The 25973-nt window shown below is 45.3% G+C and overlaps 3 protein-coding genes and 1 long non-coding RNA gene across 10 annotated transcripts; 3 read left to right on the top strand and 1 right to left on the bottom strand.

The window, feature by feature from the left end:
- The first annotated feature begins 572 nt into the window (after positions 1 to 572).
- On the top strand, positions 573 to 15745 carry sort1b (sortilin 1b). Of its 3 annotated transcripts, XM_052054500.1 has the most exons (21): positions 573 to 693; positions 911 to 1158; positions 3143 to 3202; positions 4206 to 4279; positions 4358 to 4460; positions 4542 to 4703; positions 5341 to 5414; positions 7507 to 7556; positions 7634 to 7761; positions 8414 to 8558; positions 8633 to 8788; positions 8981 to 9087; positions 9645 to 9747; positions 9850 to 10021; positions 10883 to 11073; positions 11431 to 11620; positions 11878 to 11994; positions 12565 to 12676; positions 12803 to 12915; positions 13694 to 13835; positions 14180 to 15745. In XM_052054500.1, the coding sequence occupies exons 2-21, from the start codon at positions 922 to 924 to the stop codon at positions 14192 to 14194; spliced, it is 2451 nt and encodes an 816-aa protein (XP_051910460.1). In that variant the 5' UTR covers positions 573 to 693; positions 911 to 921; the 3' UTR covers positions 14195 to 15745. The 3 variants fall into 3 exon arrangements, with proteins under 3 accessions (XP_051910460.1, XP_051910471.1, XP_051910451.1); XM_052054511.1 differs by having other exon boundaries at positions 603 to 1158; positions 12806 to 12915; XM_052054491.1 differs by having other exon boundaries at positions 603 to 1158.
- On the top strand, positions 6346 to 7500 carry LOC127594125 (uncharacterized). Its single transcript, XR_007960606.1, has 3 exons — positions 6346 to 6478; positions 6615 to 6722; positions 6994 to 7500. It is a non-coding gene; the product is annotated as an uncharacterized LOC127594125 (long non-coding RNA).
- A 77-nt stretch (positions 15746 to 15822) lies between the features above and the next one.
- Positions 15823 to 17886, bottom strand: ngrn (neugrin, neurite outgrowth associated). Its single transcript, XM_052055463.1, has 4 exons — positions 17322 to 17886; positions 16967 to 17077; positions 16541 to 16682; positions 15823 to 16306 (listed from the first exon to the last, which is right to left on the bottom strand). Exons 1-4 carry the CDS (start codon positions 17555 to 17557, stop codon positions 15887 to 15889), a joined length of 909 nt encoding a protein of 302 aa, XP_051911423.1. The 5' UTR covers positions 17558 to 17886; the 3' UTR covers positions 15823 to 15886.
- Positions 17887 to 17981: 95 nt separating this feature from the next.
- On the top strand, positions 17982 to 25537 carry nfyal (nuclear transcription factor Y, alpha, like). 5 transcript variants are annotated; one of them, XM_052055410.1, is made up of 10 exons: positions 17982 to 18126; positions 19163 to 19266; positions 19837 to 19920; positions 21698 to 21844; positions 21926 to 22057; positions 22526 to 22628; positions 22991 to 23142; positions 23948 to 24121; positions 24193 to 24303; positions 24731 to 25537. In XM_052055410.1, exons 2-10 carry the CDS (start codon positions 19186 to 19188, stop codon positions 24794 to 24796), a joined length of 1050 nt encoding a protein of 349 aa, XP_051911370.1. In that variant the 5' UTR covers positions 17982 to 18126; positions 19163 to 19185; the 3' UTR covers positions 24797 to 25537. The 5 variants fall into 5 exon arrangements, with proteins under 5 accessions (XP_051911370.1, XP_051911367.1, XP_051911380.1 ...); XM_052055407.1 differs by having other exon boundaries at positions 19837 to 19923; XM_052055408.1 differs by having other exon boundaries at positions 18089 to 18235; positions 19837 to 19923.
- The last annotated feature ends 436 nt before the right edge of the window (positions 25538 to 25973 follow it).

Genomic DNA, 25973 nt, shown 5'->3' with positions numbered 1-25973 from the left:
AAAATGAACCCTAAGCTTTTGCTCAGGAGTAGAAGTTAGCTTATTAGCCAGCTATTACTGTTGACCAAGAGGACAAATTTACTTATGTAAATAAGTAAAGAAATGTGCAACACACGTTCCCACAAAAATAATAAATTTTTAAAATCTTGTGTTTATTAAAAGACACACACACACACATACACATACAGTAACAGTAATATATGGGGAGAGAGAAAGAGAGATAGAGAGAGAGAGAGAGAGAGAAAGAGAGAGAGAGAGAGAGAGAGAGAGAGAGTGAGAGAGTGAGAGTGTGTACGGGGATCGACTGGTAAGCACGTCCGTTCCACAAAAACGAGTTAAAATGCCGTTAAAAGGGTTGGCGTCCTGTGTTTAGGGGGGAAGTAGTCGAAATTTTCTTTTGACAGATTAATAGTTAATTGGGTTTTGTTTTCTTTTGTTTTTCACATGACAGCTTTGCTCTCAACCTACCTTGGACGTGTCTTGACAGCCGTACCCATTGTTACCTCCTCGTAATGGCACCGCCCTCTATCCAAATAACCAATCAAATTGAGAAAATGGGTGGAGCCGATTGAAATGCCAGCCAATTGCGTCTTCGTTTTTCGGTGAGCGGAGGTACAGAGCCAAAAAGTCCGCTTGGTGTCAAGTGGACCATTCAGTCTTTGGCGTTCAGCTCCCATCGTCAATTATTATACTGTATGTAAATAGATATTTATATTTTTACATTATTTTCTGGACTTGAGGGTCTATGTATCGGATATAAAATCGTGAAATTATCGCTGTCAGCGGCGTTTGTGTTTTGTTGATGTCATTCGCATCACCAAAGCCCGTAGCGACCTTCAATTATATCAGCGAGGCTTCAATATAAATTTATTTTTCCAAACTCTTTTCCTTTTTTTTTTTAATCTTAGAGTGGCGACAAGTATGGGACTTTCGCTCCGCGGCTGCCTGCTGTTGTCCCTCTTAACTCTGACAGCCGGTGCGGATTTCCTGGACCTCAACAAAGCGTCCGGACGGACTTTTTTTCGAGATTCGAACCGATTCAAGGGGTCCGCGGCAGCAGGTTGGGGTCACAGCGTGAGGAAGAGGAGCGCCCAGCCGGACGCCTCCTGCGACGCTCTTCAAGGATATGAGGCCAAGTTGGAGAACAACACGCACCGTGTAAGTTATCAGCTGCGCTCCAGTTACACGTTGATCGGCCCAGGTAGGCAGGTACGCCAATTGGCCCTAAAATGGCGGCTGGATCGCAGGTGCAGAACTTGAATGTGCGGGTCAAATATCGGTACCGTGGTATGTCGTTCTCTGTCAGTAGAAGAAAATGTGTAAAATAGCTGCTGTCCATGTGCCCTAATGAAATGGCTTCTACACTGCTGGCTGGAATGCAGGTGCCGGAGAGTAAAGGTTGACAAAATATCGGTATTGCAAAACTGTATCGATACAACAACATGTTTAAAATGGAAGCAGTGGTCCAGGCACACTAAAATGGCGACTGGATAGCAGTTACAGAATTGTACACGTGGGAGATATTATTGGAATCGTGATGCATCGTATTATATCGAAAATAGCGGCTCGGGTCCATGGACACTAACTGGCCCATAAAATGGTGGCTGGAATGCAGGTGCTGAACACTTTGGGTTGGCCGAAGTAATTATAGCAGTTATTATATTGTAACATATTGATAAGCAAAATGTGTTCAGTCGCAGATGCACTCATTGGCCTTGAAATGGAGGCCTGATTACAGGCGCACAACTGTATGGGAGGGACACAATATCACAGTTGCAATATATTGTATAATACTGTATGACTTTGCCATTGCTGAAGTCAGTGTACCAGTATCTCAACGATAACTTGACCTTAAAACGGTGGCTGGATTGCAGACGGAACAAAAAAAAAAGTTTAAATCTCCAGGGAATCCCCACACAAAAAGGGTTGCGACTTCTTACAGATGCCATAGGATTGCGGCAAACAACTTTTGTTTTGAAAAACGTTATGGCCTGACTTAATGAAGCTCCTCCCTTTTTGTCATGCAAATTGTTGAAATTGCCTCATGTCGAACTCATTCAGGTCTGTCGTGTGCAAAAATACTCGTGTCGGTTCTGTAGAATCTTTCACCTTTTTCTGCAAAATCTTTCCGATCAACATCTAAATGCCACGGCATGGCCACCAAGCTTGTCTTTTAAACCTCCGGTTGTATTTTGGGCCAAATGGTCACATTTGAACTCTCCTTTCAGGCTTTTTTTTTTTTAAATGTGGTCGGAGACTGGGACGGATTTTTTTTTCTGTTGGATCAAGCGGGAGTGAAAATCTCCAAATACATGTGTGTAGCACATCATGGCTACTACGTTGAGGAAGTGTAACTCGTTATACTCGCTGCATATCTCTCAACCGGATTAACCGCTTCAGTGTTTTGTTGTTTGTGTTTTTTTTTTTTTGTGTGTGTGTGTTGCGACGATGTAATTTGGGTTTTTAACTCCAAACCTGCCTTCACCAAACTTTGTGAAGCTCAGAGCGACTTCTTTTCAAGTCCTCCAGAAATACACTGAAGTTGTTATTAATGATAATTATTTATGTGCAGAGCCTCATCCTGTTAACGATTTCGCCACAATAACATTTTTATTTTTATAAATCTCTCCCAGTGTTTACATTTTTCAAATGACGACTTCTCCAACCTTCCGAGAGAATCACAAGGCCCATTGTTGGTGCGCTAATTTTAGCACAAGCCCACGGGCTACTAATGTCATCTTTGGGAGCCACTCGGTGCCCACGGGGCACCATATTGGTGACCCCTGCTCTCAACTCACTTCCCGAGCGCAAGAAAGTGGCCTTGTGACCGGCTGCGTGCTAGTTATTAGTAGTTCGGCTTGTTTTTGTTTTTTGTTTTTTCCTGGTTGAAGACATCCAACAGTCATTGTTGCCATTTAAACGTTTCGAAAGCAGTCACATGTTGGAAACATTTGAGTTGTGCTAATTGCTTGCTCGCTAGCTTGCCGTGAAAAATGAGCAGAAGTCACCTTGCGGGGAGGAAGGGGGCATGTTTTTGTGGAAAACTGACTTACGGTGGACCTAAAAACTCAACTCAACCTTTATGATAAAATAAATCATTGATGAATAAATATGATTTTCCAAATTTTCCTTTTCTTTTCAGCATACTTTCCATGACCTGAGTGGATCGGTGTTACTGGCCTGGGTTGGAGATGGCACGGGGGTAAGTGTCATGTTACCTAAACAAATGATTATTTATTATCCTTTTTCTTGTTGTTGGTTGCGCACAACTAACTTGAACAGCAACGGCTGGCGACAGAGAGAACCGAGTTTACAAAAGGCCGCTTAGCGTTGACAGCTTAGTGACACGTCTGTTTCTAAGGGGAAATAAATAGTCGCTTTTTTGGAGGGCGGGGGGAGAAGGGAATAGTCACCCGAGGGGTCGCAAAGCTGCTGTGCAAATTCGTGGCCGTCAGCTTTGAGGGGTCGAGATGAATAAGCGGCCTAACAAATGAAGTCGCACTCACTGATAAAATGGACGAATCAGCCCGCCTTAACCCTTGGGTCCTTCAAATGAAAAAAAACCCTAAGTTACGCATTTTACAATTTTTGTAATGATGTATTTTGTGTTATACAAACATTCTTATTTTTTTTTTTCAAACACTCAAAATGTTCAGAGACATCTGTGCTATCCATACATATACAGTTTTTATTAGTTCTTTGGGATTTTTTATTCTTTATTTTTTGCAAAAGGAAAAAAATTGTGTCTGGAGGTCCCAACCAAACCCTACTAACATCCCCGACCGGACGTGTTCATGTAAAATGCATTGGTTTGAAGCCTCCTGCAAAAAGGCAAACTCATTTGCCTACGTCTGTCCAAGCGAAAACAAAGCGATTGACGTAAAAATCGTGTGAAATGCATGTATACACATTAGGTTTACGATGCATTCAAAAATATGAATTATAATGGGTCTCTATGGTGCAAAATATGTAAATTGCAAAGATTACGGACTCAAAACCTTTTTTATTATTGCTGAAATGCCTGAGAATTATCAGCCGGTGACGTCATGAAATTTAGGCCATTTTAGAACGCCCCCATACGTTTCAGCTCTCTCGTGTTTTTCCGAATGCCTTTGTCTTGGATTTAAACACATAATTTTACATTTATCGCAAGTGGTGGACTACGATGGTTAATCCAACGCTAAACGTTTTCCTTCTTGTGACAGGTCATCCTAGCTTTGACCACATTCCACGTTCCCATCTTCATGATCAATTTAGGACAGTCGAAACTCTATCGAAGGTATTTGTGCCGCCGTCCCATCCGACGTCAGACGCGGCGAGTCGCACTCCGATTTGACGGTGACTTGGTTTCTTCCAGCGAGGACTATGGCAAGACCTTCCTGGACGTCACCAAGCTCATCAACAACACCTTCATCCGATCGGAGTTTGGCATTGCCATCGGCCCTGAGAATTCTGGCAAAGTCAGTGAAGTGCAACCGCGGTTTCCTGGTGTGATATCTTTTGGATTGGTCAATCTGGATTTTTGTCCCATGCCGGTTTAGGTCATCTTGACTGGCGAGGTGTCCGGTGGTCACCGCTCTCGGATTTTTGTCTCGAGCGACTTTGGAAAGAGTTTCACCCGCCTGGACCTTCCCTTCAATCCGACCTCGGCCATCACGTACAATCCGGAGAATTCCGACGTGCTGCTGGGCCTCAGCAACAAAGTAAGCTGACAGGGGGGGGGGACATATTGTGGAAATATTGACACTTGGGATCTCTTCAAAATGGCGGAGAGAGAAAAAAAAATACTGGATTCAAATGCATAGTTTACCTTCTACCTTCTTCCTCTCGGCTTTATTGCCGTCATCGCTCCTGCTCGTCAATAATCAGTCAAGTGTTGACACAGAGTACATTTATTAACACCGACCTAGTTTGTTGAGTTTCAGCTCCGTGAAGCCAAACGGCTTCACCGCATAATCGACGTCTTTGTTTGTGTCCTTTGTTATGCGGCCAAACGGCACGCCAGGTGAAAAAAAGAAGAAAAAGGCAATTAGGCAGGATTCAGGAAGGAGATTTTTCCGGTTTTCTTTCTTTTCAGGAGTGACAGTTGACCGGTTTTGAGCAGCCCACGTGTAGCACTGCTCTCCAAATTGCCTCCCCCCCCCCCCCCCCCCCAGTGACTTCCTCATTCATTTTTTAAAGGGAGTTCACTTGAGCTTCAGGCCAATTAGTGTTCTCCAAGGTGCATTAAGTATCACACAACAACAGTTTTGGATGGAAAGAAATGTGCGCCTCCCCCCCCCCCCCCCCCCCCCCGAATTTTTAATACATGTCTTTTGTCATCCTTATTTTTGTCCTTAGAGGGAGCTGTGGCTGACGAAAGATTTTGGCCTCAATTGGAGAAAGATCCACAGCATGGTCTGTATGGTGAAATGGTGAGAGAGCGAGCGACCATCTTGTCAACAAGCCTCGGTATTAAAGTGGAGTTACAGTCAAGTGGGATACGGCCTGCCGCCAATAGCAAAAAAAAAAAAAAACTCCAGCAATTGACGCCTCTCCTAAAAGTGGGTTTGCACTCATCTACAAAATGGCGTCAAAGCACTTAAAATGGAGAGGATGGTCACAATATGATGCCTCTCAGGAGTTCAAATGGTTGGCGGGGGTGGGTTACAGACTGAAAGAACACACACCGGTATTCCGATTAGCTTAAATGTGGTTACGGGCCAGGCAGAGAAAGAATACCGTATTGTTTTGTATTTTTTGTTATTGTAAAGTGTCCTTGGGTGTCTTGAAAGGTGCTTATAAATAAAAAGTATTATTATTATTATTATTATTACTCGGCAAAGAATCAACGCCGTACTGTACATGGAATGCCCGCCATCAAAAAGCCACGTGACATGACCGCATTCCATTCAGTAGGAATCTGGGATTCCCTGAACCGATGCGCTTTGTGTAGATTATTACGGTAATATGTCAACCCCCAAAATGGCTCCTTGCTTGAGACATGCTGACAACGCAGAGTTCAACGTTAGCGAGTCAATGTTCGAACTCGCTGTTGGTTAAGTGAACTGCGTCGCTGCTTTATTCAATACGTCTTACTGACATCTAACCGTTCTGTTGGTCGTTTCCTCGAGCGGAGCTCCATCTAGTGGTGGCATTGTAGATTGCGTCTTATAATGCGGTGCGTCCAATATATGAAAAAAAGTGACAAAATAGGCCATTCGTTGAAGGTGCTGACATCTAACCGTTCTGTTGGCATTTCCTTGAGCGTAGCTCCATCTAGTGGTGGCATTGTAGATTGCGTCTTATAATGCGGTGCGTCCAATATATGAAAAAAAAGTGACAAAATAGGCCATTCGTTGAAGGTGCTGACATCTAACCGTTCTGTTGGCGTTTCCTTGGGCGGAGCTCCATCTAGTGGAGGCATTGTAGATTGCGTCTTATAATGCGGTGCGTCCAATATATGAAAAAAAGTGACAAAATAGGCCATTCGTTGAAGGTGCTGGCATCTAACCGTTCTGTTGGCGTTTCCTTGAGCGTAGCTCCATCTAGTGGAGGCATTGTAGATTGCGTCTTATAATGCGGTGCGTCCAACATATGAAAAAAAAACTTACAAAATAGGCCATTCGTTGAAGGTGCTGACATCTAACCGTTCTGTTGGCGTTTCCTTGAGCGTAGCTCCATCTAGTGGATGCATTGTAGATTGCGTCTTATAATGCGGTGCGTCCAATATATGAAAAAAAGTGACAAAATAGGCCATTCGTTGAAGGTGCTGGCATCTAACCGTTCTGTTGGTGTTTCCTTGAGCGTAGCTCCATCTAGTGGAGGCATTGTAGATTGCGTCTTATAATGCGGTGCGTCCAACATATGAAAAAAAAACTTACAAAACAGGCCATTCGTTGAAGGTGCTGACATCTAACCGTTCTGTTGGTGTTTCCTTGAGCGGAGCTCCATCTAGTGGTGGCAGTGTAGATTGCGTCTTATAATGCGGTGCACCCAACATATGAAAAAAAGTGACAAAATAGGCCATTCGTTGAAGGTGCGCCTCATAATCCAGTGCGCCTTTTAGTGTGGAAAATATGCTCATGAAACATGTTCTCAAGTGCTCTTCCATCCACTCTCCGAGAGGTGTTGATATCCAAAATGTAGTTCATGCCCCAGTTAATCCAACTTGATGACTCCCAACGCTGCTGGCACGAGATAAACAAGTTCCCATCAATTCTCCCCCGGGGGTCTTTTCCTTATTGCTCCACCCTTGCAGTCGAAAGCCACTTGGCAAGCAGACTCGCCTTGTTGTCCCGGAGGCACTTCCTTGTATGTTTGCCTGTCGCCCGAGTAACGTTGACAGTCGAGTGCGTTAGATTTCAAGCGGGGATAGACGTTGTGCTCGCAGCAGCCAAAAAAAAAAAAAAAAAAATCTTGGGCCATCATGCTGCGTTCTATTCTTCAAAACAAACACCTAATCGTTGTCCCTGCCTTTGCTGTCATTGTGATGAATGAAAATAAGCGTTCCTCCTTTCATTCCAGGGGGACGAAGAACGCCATCTTTTTTTTAACCAATCCCAACGGATCCTGTAGTAAGTCTTCCAAACAAAATTCCCGAGTGCCTCACTGCTTTTTTCAACTGGTTTAACCCCCCCTTGTGTTTGCTCAGATGCCCGCGGAGCGCTGGAGATCAGGAGGACAACTGATTTCGGGCAAAACATCAAGACCGTCGCCAACAAGATCTACTCCTTCGGCCTCGGCGGTCGCTTCCTCTTTGCTTCTGTGATGACGGGCGAGGTGGGTCGGTGGCTAAATAGACGCCTGTCGTTGTGGGCGGGCATTTCTAAAATAATATTAATAAAAATAATAACTGACGAGCCTTTGTATACGCTTCTTGGTGTTGAATTCATGGAAAGAGGATTTGAAATTTGCAAATGTGACCTACCGCTGTTAGATTGTGTAGGACTGATTTCTGACATGTTGGAGGCAGGGGGCGGGGCCTGGGGGGGGAATAGTCATCTTTATCTATTAGAAAAATTCTCATAGTTTTGTCTCAAAAATTTATCTCAGACAAGTAAAGAAATAATCAGTACCCAAGAAGTAGCTGCGTTTCAAAAAAGGTTGAGATGGCCACGCCCTCTCGGGTGACGTCCGTTGCTGGTTCCTCGACTTATTTATTTCCTGATTTACTTTTTTTTAAATGATGCGATACCTGATACACCGCAGTCATTGGCTAACAATAAGTGCAAAAATTTAGTTTGCAATCAATTTTAATGCCCAATCAATTTTTAGTCAAAATCCATCTTGATGGCCTGAATTCATTGCACGAAATTGAACTTGAAAGTTAAAAGCCGTCATCTGAACGGCTTGGAAGACTTTTTTTTTTGGTTTTTTTTTGGGACCGTCGTCACTCTCTGTCGTCTTCTCAACTTCCGGCGTTTCGTTGCAGGCCACTCAGAGGCGGATCCACGTGTCGGCGGACCAGGGCGATACCTGGAACATGGCTCAGTTGCCATCCATCGGTTCCGATCAGTTCTACTCCATCTTGGGAGCCAGTAACGACATGGTCTTCATGCACGTCGACGAACCGGAGGGTCAGTCCAATAAACCCGACTCGCTTTTGGCTGAAGAAACGTTTGGCTCTTACCGTCTTACCCCGTTTGCTCAGATGATGGCGTCGGCACCATTTACGTTTCGGACGACCGGGGCACCGTCTTCTCCAAGTCGCTGGAGCGCCACCTTTACACCACCACGGGGGGCGAGTCCGACTTCACCAACATCACCTCCCTGCGGGGGGTTTTTATCACTAGCACCCTGACCGAAGGTAGGCCTGCCCACGTGTCTTAAATCAGCGCTTCTCAAATGGTTTGAATGTCATTGTCATCTGCTTTTTCTATAAGTGAAGGTGGTGGGGGGATTATGAATTGGATTTTTGTGGGGGAGGGGCGGCGGATTTAATTTTAAGGCCCCGGGCCATAATTCAGTCGGTAAAAGAAATGCTCCCGTGCCGTTGCAGACAAGTCTGTGAGGTCAGTGATGACCCATAACATGGGAGGAGAGTGGACCCCCTTGCGGAAGCCCACCATCAGCAACTGCGACTCAAAAGGCAAGCGACCAGAAGAGGTGAGGAGACCAGAAAAAGATGTCAAACCCACATGCGTCTTTGTTGACATCCTTGGCAACCGCAGATTGTGCATTGCGAATCCAGGCGTGGTGCCGTAGTGCCATCATCTCAGAGCCCACACCCGACTTTATACTTAAACTACGACTTCGCTGCAGTTTTAATCCAATTTTTAGCAGCAAAATTGCCAAAACGACAAGCCAGATCCAACTCGGCGGCGGCAGTTGATGTTCCAATTCTGAACTTTTTGCACGTTTGTAACGTGTGCTTTCAAACACTACATGCGCTTCTTACTACGGAGGACTGTGCGGTATAGTGTGATGAATATTGCCATCTAGTGGCCAACGTGCGCACACCAGATTGATCATCACTTTTTTTTTTTTTTTTTTTTTGCTCCAGGTACAGACGTTTTGTATTATATCGTTTAAAAGTGCTAAAGAAATACAGTTGAGTCGAATTCCCACGACTACGCCATTCGATTTCATTTCGTTAGTTGCGGCGGACTTTGGAGGTAGCGCTGCACATGTACTAAATGCTACTTTTGTCTCTGTCTGAACAGTGCGCTCTCCACATCCTTGCGACATACAGCACTGCTATGAGGCTAAACGCCCCCATGCTGCCCCTGAGCGAACCGAACGCTGTGGGTTTAATATTAGCCCATGGTAATTCGATTTTCCAATCATTCTCTCTGACACATTTTTATTTATTTTTTTCTTTTCTGGACCTAAATGTCAATGTGAACATATATGCCCGAATCTTGGCAGGGAGTGTCGGCAACGACATCTCGGTGATGACCCCCGACGTGTTTGTGTCTGATGACGGCGGCTACACGTGGATGAAGGCTCTGGACGGGCCGCATCATTATGCCATTCTAGACTCGGGTGGGCTGCTTGTGGCCGTGGAGCACAACCCCGAAGAACCGGTCGACGTGATCAAGTAAGCGTTCTCGTTTCTCGGGGCCGGAGCTCGGGTGTCGCAAGTTAGGCGAGCGCTTTCATGTTCTCAGACGGCACAGTAGACGCGTCATCAAAACGTTTGTGCTCCACGCATTCTCTATCTGCGAAGAATCTTAGTCTTTTGAGTACAGGAAGTACTTGTATGCGCGCCGACGTGAAGCCACCGGCGGCCATCTTACATTGCCACACGCTGTCCGAGGCTAACTCCCATAAACGTATTCCTCTGTGGCGTTTCCCGATTGTTTTCTGTTCTTCTGTCGATAAGGACCCTGTGTGGAGACAAACATTTTGGTGCGTGTCTATAAGTCCATGTGTCTGGAGCGCCATTTGCCGGAAATACACAAACCGAGGTAAACGATCATGGCGAAACTCGGACGCAGCATAGAAGCGAACCACTCTTTCGGAGCGAGGACGAAAGCGACTGTTTTATTACTCTGGCGATGGACGTGAACATATGTTTTATTGATGGTAGAAAGTACGAAGCAGAAACGTGTTGTGATGGGAAAACGAAGCTTCATGAAGCACTTTTTGACTCCTCTCGATGACGCTCTTGGTTTAGCGCAATGGAAATGTGTTCAAATTTCACTGCATCTTTAAACCGAGACTGCCCTCTCGAGGAGTCAAAAACCATCACGAGTGCTTCATGAAGCTTCGTTTGTCCATCACTAACGTTCTCCCTACTTCACCTGTTTAGATCGAGATATCCCAATTGATGACAGTTCCAAAATTTCGACCATCACCCAAATATTGACGCAATATAAACTCGTGAATTAGGTAGCTAACAAAAGATTGACTCGTTGATGTTTTCTGAGTTTTGTCGACTCTCTGATGTCCTGACTAGGTTCTCTACGGATGAAGGACAATGCTGGCACACGTACAAGTTCACCGAGGAGCCCATCTTCTTTACGGGGCTGGCGTCGGAACCGGGCGCCCGCTCCATGAACGTCAGCATTTGGGGCTACAAAACCAGCATCGTCAACCAGCACTGGGTCTCCACCACCATCGACTTCCGGGATCTCATTACCAGAGACTGTGAGTGGCAACACTATGGAGCCGAGGTACCGCGGACCACGTGTGGCGCTTCCGGGTTGCGTTTTTTTTCCCAATGTTACAATGTGGGACCGGCGCGATGTAAACGACATGGCCAGTAAGTATCCAATCGCTGCCGGCACCCAGCAAAAAAGGTTGGGTAAGGGTGTGTGCATTCAGCTGTTGAACTGTCAACCAGCATAGCATTTAGCATTTAGCATTAGCCAACGTAATAACACAACCACCGGCCACCAGATTGACTTTAAACTTTTTTTGTGTGTGTCTGTTGAATGAATGAAAATTGGAGTGCGGCGCCCCCTATGTCATTTTTTTTGTTTGTTTGTTGACTTTCTTTGTAAGGCGTGAAGACAGATTACGTGCAGTGGTTGTCGCACTCGGATAATATCAGCGATCCCAGCAACGGTTGCATCCTGGGCTACAGGGAAACATTCCGGCGCCTCCGCAAGGATTCCGTTTGCTGGAACGGACGAGATTATTTGGTCAGCACGGAGCTGGCGCCTTGCCCGTGCACTTTGTACGACTTCTTCTGGTAAGTCGGGAGAGCCGTCGATGAAGGGCGCTGGTTCATTCTCAAGATGACTTTACGTTATGTGACGGATATTTGATTCATGCAACCTCACATCACAAAAACTCCGAAGTCAAGATAACGAGCGAGGTCGAACTCGACCCGCTCGGCATGGGCACCAGAAACTTCAAAATAGTCAAGCAAGCAATTAATCCGAACAAATGTTCAGTCACAATTGTTTCCAAGGCCGCTTTTGTGACGTCTTTTCCTCGTTGACGTAGCGACTTTGGATACTACCGCAAAGAGAATAGCGCCGAGTGTGTGGAGGAGCCCGACCTGCAAGGCAAGATGCTGGAGTTCTGTCTGCATGGTCGAGAGGAACAGCTGCGCACACAAGGGTAAGAAGAACCTTGCCGGACTTCATTTCAAGTCAGTTCTTGGTTCAGCTTTGGGTTTGAGGGGTGGGGGGTGGGGGCTGCGCGTCTCATGTATTTGTTCCAATCATTCGTATTGACAGTGCTTTGCAAAAATGGGCTGAACTTTCAGGATGAACCTCATCTGCACTAAACCCGTATCCGATAATCCAAACTTAATTGGAGCCCCTTGAAATATTTGAAACAAAATGGATGACATTGCTTCAGGGACAATTGTACGGAGATGTGAAAAAAAATATGTGAGTTTTCTGCACAACGGCGACGTATTCCGTTTATTTTTGTTGGAATCGTATACGCTGTGAAATCTGAGGAGATATAATCTTTTTTTTAAATTTTTTTGTAAATTTTGTTGAACCTCAAAGCTGTGCAGCGCACTTCCAGTATTTGTGGATTGTGATACAGTGGCTGTGTTTCACGAGTGGATATTTGTGACCTTATTTAAGCTCGCAACCAGACAAATACACCATATATTTAAAAAAAAAAAAAAAAAAAGAATAAATCTAATGCTAAAGCTAAGAAACGTTGTCTCTACAGCTATAGGAAAATCCCTGGTGATAAATGTGAGGGCGGTACGATTCCTGAGCGTAAAGAAATTGATCTCAGTGTGAGGTGTGTGAGTGATCTGCTGGGCCCGAGTGATATGCAGGTCAGTACAGGTTCTTTTTTTTTTTTCTCCATATATTCTTAATTTTTTTCCAGTTTTCTCCCCTTCTTCTATTTTTTTCCTTCTTTCGAGGCTGTTAATTGTCCTGTCGTGCTTTTGTCTTTCTAGCAGACAAAAGGCAACTCCTCTACATCGGTAGCCATTGTGCTCACGATAGTCATCATGCTACTGAGCGTTGCTGCCGGAGTCCTCATCATCAAGAAATACGTCTGCGGCGGCAGGTTGGAGTGCCTTTTTTTTCCCCCTCCCACCCAATTAACCCTCCTTTCCGGGGAATGGGAGGTGCATTGCTGCCAGGCGCATGTGCAGTGGTACCCCCTACTTACGAAATGAATTGGTTCTGGAAGTAATTTCCTAACTCGAACATTTTCAAAAGTAGAGACGCATTTTCCAGGTAAACGCCCGAATCCGTTCCAAGCCCCACAAAATTCTGACACAAATGTTTTTCTAAAGCATTAAAATGTGGAACAAATAAATGACCCGAGGAGGTTTGCTTTTGTCGGCTTGAAACGATCCTTCGAAAATGTCCGTGCCAAAGATCAGCATAGCGAGCGATCGCCCGATTGATGAACACTTTTTCCGTGTGATTCGGAACGCCTAATGGCCCCAAGGCCCAATGACGAGGACGCTGCATGGACACATATCGACGTGTAAGGTAGAGGTGGCTCTTAGCCAATGGGATGCCAGGGCGATGCTTGGTAATAGCCAATGGCAGAGCAGCTCCAAGTATGTTGCGTTCAGGAAACTCAGAACTGCGAGTAGCAGCCCGGACTGTGGTTCAAACTTTCGTATCTTGAAATTTCTTTTCGTAACGAGGCAATATTTTCCTGTTGAGGCGTTTCCTAACTTGAACATTTCGTACGAAGAGACACTCATTAAATAGAGGTGCCGCTGCATTTTGGTTCTTTGCCAATGTGTGCAAAGTCATGGACTAGCAACCAGTTTGTTCTTTTGTGCGCGCCAGAAAGACAGATTTGTGTCCCCCCCCCCCCTCCGCAGGTTCCTGGTCCACAGATACTCGGTACTGCAGCAACAGGCCAACGAAAATGCGGCGGAAGGCGTGGACAACGCCTTGGACGACCAGTTGGACAGCGAGCACGGACTCAACGGAAAGATGGACTTTCACGACGACTCTGACGAGGTAGGCCCATGTCAACGCGGCGCAGATGCTGACCGACGGCTTTTGTACGTCGCCTGTATGGTTTGATCGTTGATGGGGGCGCTATAAAAATGGAGCCACCAAAAAAAATTTTTTTAAATCCATCTATGATAGTGAATCACACACCCAGCTATTAGCCCCGCCCCCTTCCCACTCTTATTCATATTACCATTTCAGTAATATGATCAGTTTGGTCATTCTAATCTTGATATGAAATTATTTTTTTTTCTTTTCAACAATAAGAAAACCTTTATTAGTCTCGCAAATTGAGAAATTCCCATTTTGTTTTGGTCTCTTAATACTTTTTCCCATTTTTTGTCTTGAAGGACCTGTTGCAGTAGCAACCGGAGAGGTCTGTCAATCATTCTCGAGGGATTTCCAGCCTGGCGTTCCCGGCGACCGGACGCTTCTTATGTCGCGCTACTTCTTTTTCGCTCGCACTTTGATCTGGCGTCACTCAAACTGTCCTCTTGCCAACTCTTTTAAATGCACATGCTCCGAAGTGAAGAGAAATTAAGTTTGGAAAGAAAGTATGAGAATTTCCGCCCCTTTGAAGTACACAGCACAACTCCGAGCGTCCGTTCGAGAGCAATAAAATGTACAGACTTATTTGCGTGCATGTCCAAACGCTTTTGCCATGTAGCTGGAGCTGCTACGCTTGATCAATGAAGGATGCAAAACACTCGAGAGAATATTCCAGAGAACCTTAAACTTTCCGCTGGCAACCGGTTCAGGGTGTCCCCCTGCTGCCCGATGTGGGCTCGAATTGTCCCAACTTCTGCCGTGTTGCAATTTTTGCAGCGCAAAACTACAACTGAAGTCATAACCACAAGCCCCTCTTGTCACAATTTCAAAAGTTTTGGACTCAAAATAATTTTTAGACCAATTGTTACACCGGTTGGGTTGTATTCTCTAAGGTTCGTTTTCCTTTGATGCATGTTTAGACTGGAAACTCCAAATATGGGCAACTACCGATACAATCGACTTGGCTTTGAAGTCGAGTAGACGACTATGCACAATTGTTCCCGCGTTCCAGGCGTCTCACTAACGGTTCTCTTGATATTCTAACAAAACGGATCGACGAGATTTTTCAATAAGTCACATTGTGACATCGCCATGTTTGGAGAGCTCGCTTAAGATAAGATATCCTTTATTCATCCCACAATGGGGAAATTTACAGCCTCCAGCAGCAAGAATGTATATAGAAAGAAGAAAGGAGAAAGAGAAAAAAAAAACAACAAACATCTTTCAATTAAATACAATATGAACACAATGGATAAAAATTAGTATTATCATTATAATTATAATATATTATAATTACCGGCACATTTGAAAATAATCAGCTGACATGAGACCAACATGTTTTTTTTGACAGATGAACGTTGGCCAGGCACTCGCGACATTTGTACACGTTCGGATGTTTTTTTTTTCGTCCCCTCTCTTGAGATATCTGCACTTCTTTTTTTTAATGTATTTGTTTTGAGCACGTTCAGAATGCAGTACATGTGGTGTGGATCATATTTGGAAAAATTGTTAGCTTCCTAGCATCCATGCCCAAGTTATTTTTAAACGTTCTTGACAAGAAAAACAAAAAACAAAACAAACACTAACTCAAGACACCAGTTGCCTCCATTGGGCGCGCCAGAGAATCGACGCATATTTTCACAAACGCATTTCTCAATACTGAGACGGCGAGCTGAAAATGACCACGGCAATTATATGCTACGAGGCCAACATAATAAAAGTGACGTCATCATATTCTTCTTAGCGTCTAAAAATAGGATATGTAATTTAATAAGGGTTACGTGTAAATATCTTTTTATCTGCCGTTTGTATCATGTCAGGCAATTTTATCTTTGGGTTTGCCAATAAATTTCGATTGTTCCTTGTGACTCCATGTTGACTTTTTGGGCGCTACTTGCAAAACTCGTCAAATGTCAAAAAAAAATCTGAATTTGAGCCACCTGACTATTTCACTTTTTAAAATTTTTATTTGATATATTACATTCAAATCTGTTGCATCTTTGTGCTCATTAGATTCTGTACAAAAAGTGGCCGTTGCCATCAAAGAAATCCTTCCCAACTTGCACGGCGGGCGCAGGCTTCGTATCTCTAAACTCGTCGAGCTCTTCCTCAGAAAACACTCGTCCATCCCACGTCTCATCTTGCCACTCCGCCGGATCGACGTCAATCAAACCGTCCTGCCCTGGCCGCGTCGTCGTGGCTGCTGCGGCACCTTCGGGACGTCTTGGCGGCATCGCTGGACCGGTAACGAGGGCGGAAGCTTTAGTCGGGGGTTCACGGTTAGGTACATTCACGGGAACCAAAGCGGCTTGGGGGTTTCCGGGAGGCGATAACTGTCGGAGCGAGCGGCCCGCGGGCAGCTCCGGTCGGCTTCGCTCTGTTCCGGCTTCGCCCGAAGACAATGCTGGACGCTGAAGCCTGGACATCACCTTGGTGAAGGATTGCAAAGGGGTGAAATTATTTTCAATAAGTCGTCGTCACTGCTGTATGAAATCCGGTTGTTTCAGTCAGAATTCCGTGAAAATGCAGTTTCCACAAATGCATTCGATTCCCTTTTCCATTAGTTTGGTTTATTACTACCGGTAATTAATTCCCATCAAGTGCTGTTCATTTCCATGTCAAGTTTACGATTTTGAAAATTCACAGAATTTATGCAAGAATACCTTAGCGTCCTGCTTTGCTTTCCTCTGAGGCGTCGGGCTAAACTTGTTGCGGACCACCCTTCGGATCACTGCGGGGCTGACAGAGAAGCCTTCGGCCAAATGCTCGACTGTCCACTCGTCTGGATGCTCTCGCTTTAGATACCTGAAACAGGAGCCGGGATTTCAAATGCGGCGTTGCCCAGTAAATTAATCGGCAGGTAGGCTAACAGAAGCACTGTGGGACACTTTCATCTTCAGGAGCCTTCGAGGTCCGGGGACCTTTGTGAACCAGGAATCTGTGATCCCTTAATCTCATGGATTTAAATTAAGCGATCTGGGAACTTTTCGTGTGCAGGAACGTTTGGGGTCGAGGTACCCAATACTTGTCATCTCTCCTCGCCACCGCTCGTGACTTATCCAAGTCAGCGTCCTCCCCATAGAGCTCACCTGATGGTCTCCATGGCCTCCCATGTCAAGGTCCTCTCTGGAGCGCCTGACGGTGTCATCTTCCTGTCCATTATGTTGTATTTGATCCTCAGATGCTTTTTCCTACTCTCTCTAGAAAAAACAGAATTTTAATTATTTGGCCGAAATACAGATTCTGGAATGGAAGACAAATTAACCCTCCTCTTACGCCGTGGGTCAAATTAGCACGTAAAGTTTCAAATATAGATTTTTTAAAAATGTATATTGATTATCAAAAAATAATTATAATAGTTATAAATATACATAGTTATAATAGAGTCGACTGGAATATAACTCATCAATACTGGTGGGTATGACACTTCGGAATTTAACTTACTCCAGCAAAGCGTTGAGTTTGTCCTCGACCTCCTCTATGATGGGGTCTTCATCTTCTTCTTCTTCTTCCATGCGGGATCTATTTTGACTTCCGCGTGGCTTTCCCACACGTCTGCTGCTGGCATAACGGCAAAACGTCGAGGGGGGGTGCGGCGGCACCGCTTTGAGAAAGCACGCGGACGAGGTCGCTACTGCTCGAATCCACCGGGAGAGGACATAGAGACGTCCGGCGGTCATGGCGGTGGTGAGTCGCAGGCCTTGGACGCTTGTTTGTTGGCAAATGTCCTGTGTGGATCAGCAGACGAGAGCCTCACCAACATCTATTTTAAAGGAAATACTATTCGTTGGCTACTCGAACCAGTTCCTGTTTTTGTACGGCGAGTGCATATGGACAAATTAGATACGCGCAATGGAAAAATCGAAATAAATGAATTGACAAAACGCCCGGCCTTTCAAAATACTTACATGAAAGTATGTAAACCATGTAATACCATAGCCATATGTATCTCATCTTGGGCGATTACATAACGAAAGACGTGTCCTTCAGTTCCAGACGCTGAAATTTAGAGGCCAAATTTACAGTATGTTTCTACGGTTAACCTCACTTGAGCAGATTGCGACATCTGTTGGACGCCTGGAGACACCGCAACACACCCTTCCCACGTTTCCTCCTCCCCCCTTCCCCACTCCCCCCCCCGACTGGGTTGCTTCATTTGCGGCCATTTTGTTCGCTCACTTTGTTGATTGGGCTTTAGCGAGCTGTACTGGAGCCAATCAGAGGGAAACCGGACAGCGGCGACTACACGGTAAGGGAGAGCGGATTGAAGGCATTGGGTAGCTGTCAGCACGGATTGGTTTGCCGCGGACCAACCAAATGACTAACCCGACAAAGTGCACAAAAATCGAATGACGCTGGTACGTTTCGGGGCCTGTGCCCAAATTTGCGGGACGTGATCGGTCGGGCGAGCTAACTCATTAGCTTGTTAGCTCGAACAAAGGGACGGTGGAGAATGGCTCCATTCGCCGCCCTCGAACGGCTTCTGGCCAAATATCGCGGATTGGTGGAAGTGACTACTAGCGTCCCCGCGGATCAAATCCCTTCAAATGGATGTTCCTCGATGAGGCCCCAAGACGAGTCCTATTTACCCCCCCCCCCCCCCCCCCCCCCCCCACCCGACCCCCTTATCCCCCTTGAATGAGCTAAGGCGCCTTGTCCCGCGCGATCAAAAGAACATGTTTTGAAATTGCTTATTTTTACGCGTATGTTATTCAAAGCTATGCTAAGTGCTTCTGCATTCAACTCTAAATACAGGGCTTGCCTCTTCGTCTTAATAATGTCTTCTTATTTTCCAAAAATGTGCGTTCTTAAGGCAGGCTAAAAATGCTACAAATAAAACGCGGATCTCCTTTTCAAATGTCTGATAAATGTCAATTTTTTTTTAACAAACCCTTAAAATGTTTACAGTTCTTCTGTTGAGCAGTAGTCTGCATGACCGTGAAGTAAAATTAACATTTTCGAACTATTGACATTATTTTCAAATAGAAATATTGTCATTTAGAACAGATAAATACCCAAAAAGTGTTGTTATTGTCCTTTTTTTTTTGCGGCGGGTGCGGGCTGTTAATGTTTTCCACAGCTGTAATCTTCACATGTAGTTTTGTTAATGTTTTTTTTTTTAGCCATGGTATACTGATCTTATCAGGCATTCCCTGTGGTCACAGTTATGTATGTAATAAATAAAATGTTTGTGTGTATGTGGAGGGAGGGGGGCTCTAATAATGCCTTGAATAGCTGTGTGAAATACTGTGTGATCCCCCTGACAATTTGTGTCTCGATCAAAGAACGGCGTGTTGGTTAAGCGGCGATGGAGCAGTACACGGCTGCCACCACGGCGACCGGAGAGCAGATCGTAGTGCAGACTGCCAATGGACAGATCCAACAGCAGGTGAGTTCACAATCAATCACGCTCATCCCTCGGGAAGCTCGCACCACTGCCCCAAGCACAGGTGGATAGTCAACAATCAAATAACACTCCCAGGCACTCAGACCTGACATGGCCAAGAAACATATCGTCCCATTCAAATGTATTCGGAACGGCAAGGTCAATTCATTTTTTTATTTTTTTTTGTGGTGGACGGAAAACGTTTGGCTTTCAGATCAAAAGATCAATATGAGACTAAAGTCCGGCTTTTATTTCCTGGTATTTACCTCGAGATGGGCTAAACAACTTTGGACAGAGTACTTTTTTTTTTTATTTGAAGGCACACACTTTTCAGGTGAGCAAAAGTATTGGACCAGTATGGATTGTTGAATTCGGTTCAAGTGAATAACATTGAAAAGTTGGTGGCATCTTGGGGGGGGGGGGGGGTGGCAGTTTATAGTCTTAACAAATATGATCTTTCAAGGCTTCTGAGTCGGATTCCAGATTGTGCTTCTTTTTGGGCCGTTCCCTACCAGCGAGGTAGCACGACTGTGTTGGTTTTTGTAAGGTTGCATTGTGGTGCCTTGCCCGCAGGCCCAGGGCACAGTGACGGCTGTGCAGCTGCAAACGGAGGCGCCCGTGGTGACGGCCTCGGGCCAGCAGGTGCAGACACTCCAGGTAGTGGTGTCTTGGCCGCCACCGTGTCGGTGGCGTTCGTCTCCTCTATGACTCCATCTTTGCTCGCATCGATGCCATCTACTGTTGGTTGTGCATCAGTAAAGTTGTACCGAGTTTGAAATTTCCAAGAGGAGTGACGTCAGACGTTTGCCCGCCCCTCCCCGTTCTTGTACAGGGGGCGTAATAAGGAATGAAAATTTGTCACAATGTTTCAACATTTACCAGTACCAAGGTGTTACATAGTTATAGTAAAATATAGTATAGTAAATATAGTATATAAATAAATACAAATAGAGTATTATATATTATAATATTTTTATAATATTACATATAATATAAATATAATATAATAATTATAATATTATAATTATATATATATATTATAATAAATATAGTATTATAATATAGTTATAAAACAAGATTTTTGAAAACATGACGTAAAAAAAAAATACTTTGAACTGGCTCAAGAAGGGGTGTTGGGAAAGCGCATCGTTTTGAACCTGGATTTCTTTCTTCATTTTATTCACTCTAGTCATAAAAGAGACAAGCAAATCGGGAGACTCGTACAGAGAAAAGACTGAATCAACATTCCCCGTTGGAACGAACGGGAATCTCATGAATCTGTTGCAGGTTGTTTCATGAAACAGCTACAAAAAAAAATACTAAATGCGATTTAGGGTTGTGGGGGTTTTTTTTCTTCAGGCAGACAATTTTAGAATGTTTCTTTTTAATACCGATGCTGATATTCTACACAATAAAATTCTGATAACGGATTAATAAAGAAATATAGAATGAATAAAATACATTATTTTCTGGCCCATTAACGCTGACGACAATAATGATCTGAGTTACTGGCAGAACTTTCCAACAGAGAGAAAAATCTACAAAAGTAGGCTGATTTCTCAGCGCCCCCCCCCCCCCCAATTAAAAAAAATAAAAAAGGCTGATATAGACCAAAGAAAATGCCATGTAGCAAATTTGGAGTCATATGCATTTGCATGCAGCAGTCGGGGGCGGACCGCTTGTATTTCCACGAAGCATCTGATCCGTGGCATGCGTCGCCCAGCCGTCTGAAATCACCGCATGCCGCTCACCCGGCGTCCGCCTGCGCCGTCATTTTGTGCCGTGACTGCCGTTTGCTGAGGTTTTTTTTTTTGGGTTCGGCGTGATCAGAAGCCACTCGCATGAATTCCCTGTCACACCCGTTCTTCGCTCATCCAGACAGCAGAAGCTTTCATTCAGCTCGACACTTTTTGTTTTCGAACGCTTTGGGATGAAACGCTTGACTGATAGAACGTCGTAAGAGTTCAGACCACAGTGAACCCTCTGCATCTCGTTGAGCGATGGGGAAGAAACGTCGGAATACTCCAGCTCACTAATTCCTTCGCTCAAGAGGGGTTTCCAATCGCCGAAAGTGCCGGCAGTGCACTTCGAACTAAGAAATGGGTCATAGAAATGCCGTTCAAATGTTCTGATTGGTTCAGACGGAGGGTTTAAAAACTTCCTTCCCTTTGGTTTGATTCATTTCCTGTGGTCTGGAACAACACAGAAAAAAAAAGCATCAACGCCATGCATCTCGTACGTATGCAGTCGCCATCCCACGTTACATATACATTTGTGTTTACTACACAGGAAGTTCATAGTCAACATTCCCCAAATTTTGCAGCCCTCGTTTCTGTTTGCCGATTGGCCGTATATTGAAAAAAAATATTCTCGGGATAAAAGAAATCAGTCGAGCTGGCCGTGCTGCTGTGACAGTGGTCGTCCTGGTGTGCAGGTGCAGGGGCAGCCTCTGATGGTCCAGGTGAGCGGGGGGCAGCTCATCACGTCATCCGGGCAGCCCATCATGGTGCAGGCCATGTCGGGGGGCCAGGGTCAGACCATCATGCAGGTTCCCGTGTCCGGAGCTCAGGGGCTGCAACAGGTGAGGCACGAAACTCGCAACGGGATCTTTTGTGTACGTTTGGTGTACTGATGCATTGTGGGGTTTGTTTGTTTTTTTTAGATCCAGCTGGTGCAGCCCGGTCAGATCCAGCTGCAAGGTGGTCAAACTTTGCAGCTCCAAGGTCAGCAGGGCCAGCCTCAGCAAATCATCATCCAGCAACCCCAGACGGCCATCACTGCCGGACAAAACCAGGTCTTGACTACTCGCCGGCAAAGCGTTAAGGAGATTTATTCCACATATTTTCCTACTTTATTGCATTCTTGAGCTAAACGAAGCTTCATGAAGCACTTTTTGACTCCTCTCGATGACGCTCTTGTTTTAGCGCAATGGAAATGTGTTCAAATTCCACTGCATCTTTAAAACAAGAGTGCCCTCTCGAGGAGTCAAAAACCATCACGAGTGCTTCATGAAGCTTCGCTTGTCCATCACAAGCATTCAGACATCTGGACAGTCTCTTTGTTTTAAATGGTTAAGGACCAACGGAATTCACGCAGCAGATTCAGAAGCTAGATTTGAAGCGCAAAGTTTGAATGGACGAATTGATGAGGCAGACTTGCAAACCGTTCGTCCACCGTGTCGCTTCCAATCTAATAATCCATTTTCCCAAAAAGGGAAGGAAAAAAAATAAAACAAAGTTGACAGAGCGTCTCTTCCCCACAGGGTCAGCAGATCAGTGTGCAGGGCCAACAAGTGGCTCAGACAGCTGATGGCCAGACTATTGTCTACCAGCCAGTCAACGCGGATGGAACTGTCCTGCAGCAAGGTACGCCAAGCCACACGCCGCATCACACACACACCACCGGTCCACTCCCAGTGCAGAACACACCAGTTTCGTTGATGCGGCGCCGCTCTTTCAACACTCTTGTTATGATTTGGGTCAAATTGATGGGTTAAAACTCTTTTAAAAAATATATATAGATATTATGGTTTAATTGTTTTCAAAAATCTATTCAAATATCCATTGCTGCTTTCTTATTCACATCACATCACCATAAAAAAAGGGGTTTTCGGGGGGTGGGGCAAGAGGAATAGATGACATTTCACCGGGGATATTGATTTCTATAGACGGGTGTTTGACATGGGGGTGTTTGTTGGCCGCCTAAAAGTCGGATCTGTGTTTGTCAGGAATGATCACAATTCCCGCCGCCAGCTTGGCGGGCGCCCAGATCGTGCAGGCGGGAGGCGCCGCCGCCGCCAACACCAGCAACAGCCAAGGCACTGTGACCGTCACCCTGCCCGTCTCTGGCAACATGGTCAATGCGGGTGGAATGGTCATGGTAAGACCCAGTCTTGAGCTATCCGGGATCTTATTGCGTTGCGCAATCAGTCACACGTACGGCTTGGAGAGGCAGGCTGTGGGCACTGTCTTTTTTTTTTTAAGAGACACATAAGCACATTAGAGCCGCAGCTAGCCAATATTTTTGTTTGCGGATATCCTACTGAAAACTCGAGCCAATAATCAGATTTTTTGGTTTAAAAAAAAACAAAAATTTTTTGCTTGTTACAAAAGACGCGGGGGGTGCTGGAGCCTATCCCAGCCGCCTTCGGGCAGTAAGCGGGGGACACCCTGAACTGGTTGCCAGCCAATCGCAGGGCACACAGAGACGAACAACCATCCGCGCTCACACTCACACCTAGGGACAATTTAGAGTGTTCAATCAGCCTGCCATGCATGTTTTGGGAATGTGGGAGGAAACCGGAGTACCCGGAGAAAACCCACGCAGGCCCGGGGAGAACATGCAAACTCCACACAGTGCCAGAGTAATAAAGTTAGCTAGTTATCAAGGCGACGTTGACATCGGTTGGAACAGTTTGTGACGGTCCCAACACAGTCTGAAAAAGGAGTCAAGTCTCGCTGCCGAGAACCACTTCAAAATAAAAGCATAGCTAGGCATTTATGTGCATCTATTATTTGGGAAGGTAAGATTGATTTTAAGTCATTGTTGCTGCGGCGAGCTTGATGACTTCCTCCCGACAGCCACTCGAGGCAGAAAATACGCCTCGGCTATTTTGTTGATCCGAGGTACCCGAATCACTCGAGGATTCGTTTCGGCCCTAATGCAAAAAAGTGTTCTGGATCAGATGGTGCCGGGAGGTGGCTCGGTGCCCACGATGCAGCGGATTCCTCTGCCGGGCGCCGAGATGCTGGAGGAGGAGCCCCTTTATGTGAACGCAAAGCAGTACCACCGCATCCTGAAGCGACGCCAGGCCCGAGCCAAGCTGGAGGCCGAGGGCAAGATCCCCAAAGAAAGGAGGGTAAGGCTCATTTTCCCAACATGGCGTCGGTCCCCAAAAATTCAAAGCAAGCGCTTGTTTTTTACTCTCAGAAATACTTGCACGAGTCTCGCCACCGTCACGCGATGCAGCGTAAGCGAGGCGATGGAGGGCGTTTCTTCTCACCCAAGGAAAAGGAAGAAATGGCGCTGGCGTTGGCACAGGTAACGAGTACATGGGGCCATTTTGTACCGTGGAAGCTAGCTTCAATCCTGGTTGCGTGCGGCTGAAAGATGTGACGTGTCAAGTCGAAAAGAGGTTACTTGAGGTCAATTGCTTTGAAGTGCGCCGCCGCGCTGGCCGTAATTGGCATTTCAATGGGTCAGTTGACTCAAAAATAGAAGTGGTGGAAATTTAGACGGATTTGGATTAAGGGCAGAGATGCGCTCGATTGACACTAAGCGGATAGCGTGCCGCACAGCTAATGTTAGCTCGCAGGCTAGCAATGTTTGGCCAAAATAGACACTCCGCCCCCTCAAAACAAAATTCCTGTTATTTTTCATTTCGTAACATCTTCAGCAAAGCCATTGGTTGCCCTTGTTTCTATTTGGGACTCAATGTGCTATAAATAGCCAACGTTTCTCTTCACAGCAACAGCAGGAAGCGGCACAGGTGGCGGCCGACGAGACGGTGGCTCAGATGATCCGAGTGTCATAGCGTGACTTACGCTTGACTCGTTATCCCATCGGTCAACTACCGGTGCACTTCTCCTTGACTTGCCATTTTCAGGCCAGCTAGCAGGCCAGCAGGAGCAGCAGCGACTAAACCCGCTTTTTTGGAACTTCTCATTCTTTGTTTTTGTCCTTCCATTGGCCCAAACATTTTTGGTGACTATTTTCCCCCGGACTAAAATATGCTTACACCTTCTCTCCTTTTTTTTTTTCTTCTTCTTTTCAAGCCGTATTGAAGAAATGCTTCCTCATGTGCACCAAATAGCACCTGCTATTTATTTTCTCCCTGGACCGAAGTTCTGGTTGCACCAATTCTGCTCCTGTCAGTGCCGATAATGAGTCATGACATTTAACTGGTACAGCCTTTTATTTTTTTTTTTGTCTTTGAACTTGTGAATGCATATGTTGTGATCCTCCTTTGCCTTGACAACCCCCACATAAAAATGAACCCCTGTGAAAATCTTATATATTAATCCCCCCGCCCCACCCCCTTCAGTGTACTTAACTACGGTAGTTTGTCAGCTTTTTTGGACACATTTTATACAATGTTGTTATGGTTTGTATTTGTAGGGAAAATGTTCTATCCACACAAGTGTTTTCTTGAATTGTACATTTTTACTCACCAAAGGAAACAATGTTGTTGTTGTTTTTTTTTGTTTTTTTTTTTACATGAACCGTTTATTTGAAAAATGGTTGCTCGCCTATTTAATAAAACTGCAATAGTTCACTTGTGTGTGATTATTGCTTGTATTTAAACCGTTTTGCTCTGTTGTATTTTGTAGAGGTGACAGTCGTAATGTTTTGAAAAGCCACTGCTTCACTTTTCTCCCGTCCAAATACATGCCTACTTTGTGGATGTGATTACAATTGATTATTCGACTTGTGGATGGATAGCTGTCAATCGGCACATTCAGACGAGGTCAAAGCAATCACGGTGGAGAAGGCGGGACTTTAAAATAGGGGCGGGGACTGAGTGTGTTACCATGGAAATGGACAATATACGACCGTCATAGCAACTCATGTACAAAGCAACTCCTTTATTTTTTAATAACCTTCCGCCACAGAACAGAAAGAGCCAATGGAAGGGAGGCCCCGCCTCCAAGCTTTCCGGAAGCTCAGGTGGCACGACTGCTTCACAATCGACCAATCACGGCGAAGACGGC

Source organism: Hippocampus zosterae, chromosome 2 (assembly GCF_025434085.1).
Source record: "Hippocampus zosterae strain Florida chromosome 2, ASM2543408v3, whole genome shotgun sequence".
Classification (NCBI taxonomy): domain Eukaryota; kingdom Metazoa; phylum Chordata; class Actinopteri; order Syngnathiformes; family Syngnathidae; genus Hippocampus; species Hippocampus zosterae.
Note: the sequence above shows the minus strand (reverse complement) of the source record. Positions and strands in the feature narration are given on the sequence as shown.

What these genes read in the sequence shown, in the direction of transcription:
- sort1b (XM_052054500.1), top strand. Translation starts at nt 922, where the DNA reads ATGGGACTTTCGCTCCGCGGCTGCCTGCTGTTGTCCCTCTTAACTCTG. An exon ending in CAGTCGAAACTCTATCGAAG is followed by an intron (nt 4,280 to 4,357) that starts GTATTTGTGCCG and finishes GGTTTCTTCCAG; the next exon opens with CGAGGACTATGGCAAGACCT. An exon ending in GAACCGGTCGACGTGATCAA is followed by an intron (nt 10,022 to 10,882) that starts GTAAGCGTTCTC and finishes TGTCCTGACTAG; the next exon opens with GTTCTCTACGGATGAAGGAC.
- ngrn (XM_052055463.1), bottom strand. Translation starts at nt 17,557, where the DNA reads ATGACCGCCGGACGTCTCTATGTCCTCTCCCGGTGGATTCGAGCAGTA. An exon ending in AAACTCAACGCTTTGCTGGA is followed by an intron (nt 17,078 to 17,321) that starts GTAAGTTAAATT and finishes TGTTTTTTCTAG; the next exon opens with AGAGAGTAGGAAAAAGCATC. An exon ending in GAGGCCATGGAGACCATCAG is followed by an intron (nt 16,683 to 16,966) that starts GTGAGCTCTATG and finishes CTCCTGTTTCAG; the next exon opens with GTATCTAAAGCGAGAGCATC.
- nfyal (XM_052055407.1), top strand. Translation starts at nt 19,186, where the DNA reads ATGGAGCAGTACACGGCTGCCACCACGGCGACCGGAGAGCAGATCGTA. An exon ending in AGGTGCAGACACTCCAGGTA is followed by an intron (nt 19,924 to 21,697) that starts GTGGTGTCTTGG and finishes CCTGGTGTGCAG; the next exon opens with GTGCAGGGGCAGCCTCTGAT. An exon ending in AGATCCCCAAAGAAAGGAGG is followed by an intron (nt 24,122 to 24,192) that starts GTAAGGCTCATT and finishes TTTTACTCTCAG; the next exon opens with AAATACTTGCACGAGTCTCG.